The following is a 2,636-nucleotide window of genomic DNA, read 5'->3' as shown; positions in this document are numbered from 1 at the left end:
AGAGTCTTTAGGTCTGAAAAGGCAGCAGCGGATTTTGAAGCTGAGGGCCAGCTGAAAGGGGGCAATTTTGATGTGATTTAAGCTCAGCAGGTACAGCTTGTCCCAGGGAAAAGGTACCTGGCACACATGGAGGATTCCTCCTCAGCACTGCCCCTGCTTCCTGCTGCGCTGTGCCAGGCACTGAGCTCCTCCTGGTCAAGCACAAACACGGCACTAATGGAAGATCCTGATTAGCCCCACAGCCTGGTGTTTGCTGGGTGAGCCAGGGGCACAGCACCCCTCAGGATCCAGCACCAAGCAGCAGGTGATCATCTCCCCTAAGCCCTGGGACCCCCAGAGCTGGTGCTTGGTAGGGTAAAAACTCCGAGCCCAAGTCCCTCCTGCCTGCCATGCCATGTCAGCTCACTGCCTAACCTGGGGAGTGTTGGGAGAGCACCCAGAGACCTCAGACTTAACCGGTGATGCCTGGCCTGGAATTTGGAGAGCGAAGCGCAAAATTTCTAATATAGGCAATAAACCCCCATGAGGCGTTTGTCAGTTGGGAAATAATTGCAGGCAGCTGCCTGTTCCCAAAGCATGTTGGAATCCTGGTTGCACAATCTGGGCAGCGGCAAGCCCTGCTCTGCAGGGCCACTGGCCTCCTTAAAAAAGTCCTGAGTGAAATCACTCTGATAAAACTAAAACAAAACCAGCCGACGCTGTTGGTTAAAGAAATGTAGCTTGGGGCTCAAATAAATCTGTTTGTGCTCTCCTGCCATGCCATGCCAGGCAAAATTTTGTTGCACGAGTGCCTGTTCCAGATAAAGAGATGTAAGTGATGTAAAGCAGGGAGGGCAAGCGATTGTGTTTGCTAAACTTGCCCAGGGCTTTGGAGGGGCAATTACAGCGCTGGCAATATAATGATTGTCTGCCTGTGTAAATAAATTGGCAAATTTTACTGCAACCTTTGTGATGCTTCCTGGCTCTCTGTCTCGCTGTCATTCTCCAAGGCCTTCCCTGCTGAGCACTGGGCTCCATTTCCTTCAGATTCAAAGAAAATCTAGGTCTCTGCCCACAAAGTGTTCGCACAGAGCCGCTGGCCTTGAGAACACCCGGGCAAGCAGACAGCTCTGGGGGTAAGGAGGGCTGCTGGCAGCACCTTCCGTCTGTGTGGCTCCAGGATTCATCATCCACCTTATCTGGACAGCAGAAGTTTTATTTTAGAGCAAAAAGGTAACTTAAAGACAGCCTGGGTAAAGCAGGACTGAACAATCTGGATAGATCTCACTACCTAGAGCAAGGCAAAACACTTCATATCTCTGTATTAAAGCCAAGTCTGCAGTGACCGAGGGGACAGCCCTTCCTGAAAACCAGTGTGTGACAGTCAAATCCAGCTCAACATAATTATATTCTTCCCTCCTACAATCTCCTCTGCCAGCCTGGATAATAGCTCTGTTTTTAAGTCTTCTGACCCAGATTGCGCTATCACTCCTCCCGGGAGCCACTTCTGGGGCAGTTTATCTCAGAGCATTGAGGACAAGGCAACAGGATTTTCCTTCACAGCAAACTCCATTCTGATTTTTTTTTTTCATTTCTGGCCTCCTGTAGAATCCCTTTGGCACGGAGAAGGTGATGCACCTCTAAAATCAGTTCTCACTAGGTCTTCTTGACTCGGTAGCAATTTCAGCTTCCAGCAAGGCGACTCCTACCCCCTTAGGACTGATGATGGCTCTATTTTTTTGCTCATATAGGGACCTGTGTTACAGCCCATGCTCAGGAGGAGCTGGCAGAGCAGCCCTGGGTCCGAGTGCTCGGAACAAGCTGGTGCTGTTCAGGGGGTGTACAGCCAGCACATTGCCCAACCCTTCACACGAAGTGGAGGAAAGAGGAACATGAAACTGGTTTTCCTGTCCCCTTTGTACGTGCAAGCCTTTGGCATAAACCACTCCAGCCACAAGCTGGCTGGGCACATCTTCTGTTTGCTCCCCGTGGGACAATGGGGCTGGCACTGGGTTTTACCTGTCATGCACCACGTTCTTGCAGCTAAGGATAACTGTGATCCCCGACACTGTTGCCATCGTGGCTTGGACCGTCGACACCAACCTGAAACCAAGAGGGAGGAAACAGGTCACCCCAAATGTGGCCCCAGAAGGGCTGAGGCACAGGCCTGGCAGCACCTAGACACCCACTCCGTGCACACCCCAGGGTGACAAGGACACAGTGGGGTGGCAGTGCCAGGTGCTGCCTCCCAGGGACATGGCAGGGGGTTCCTGCCAGGTCTCGTCCCTTCCATCCCCGTGGGTCAGTGGTAACTCTGCCTATTCCCCGTGGGCAGAGGGGAGAGCTGCACTGGAGCATCCCTGCTCCGACAGCGGGTACCACGGCGTGGGTACGGCCAGGCAGGGCTGCCCATGCTTGTAGGGTCTGCCCAGCCTCGGGGAATGCTCATTCTGGGGGGATGTCCAAACTCGGGGGGATGCCCATCTTTGGGGGAATGCTCATCTTCGGGAGGATGCCCACCCTCGGGGAATGCTCATCCTCGGGGGGATGCCTGTTCTCGAGGAATGCCCATCCTTGGGGGGATGTCTATCCTCGGGATGATGCCCACCCTCGGGGGGATGCCTATTCTCGGGGAATGCCCATCCTCGGGGGGATGT

The 2,636-nt window shown here is 53.6% G+C and overlaps 1 protein-coding gene across 1 annotated transcript in view; it reads right to left on the bottom strand.

Moving 5' to 3' along the window:
* LOC103802472 (protein FAM57A-like) overlaps window positions 1–2,082 on the bottom strand; it is a gene marked incomplete at its 5' end in the record, with an annotated part of 3,472 nt that extends 1,390 nt beyond the window's left edge. Inside the window, 1 exon segment of the mRNA XM_009074951.1 lies at window positions 1,999–2,082. Coding sequence (XP_009073199.1) covers window positions 1,999–2,082 — 84 coding nt within the window.
* Between the last annotated feature and the right edge of the window lie 554 nt (window positions 2,083–2,636).

Source organism: Acanthisitta chloris, unplaced genomic scaffold (genome assembly GCF_000695815.1).
Source record: "Acanthisitta chloris isolate BGI_N310 unplaced genomic scaffold, ASM69581v1 scaffold21525, whole genome shotgun sequence".
NCBI classification, from domain to species: domain Eukaryota; kingdom Metazoa; phylum Chordata; class Aves; order Passeriformes; family Acanthisittidae; genus Acanthisitta; species Acanthisitta chloris.
Note: the sequence above shows the minus strand (reverse complement) of the source record. Positions and strands in the feature narration are given on the sequence as shown.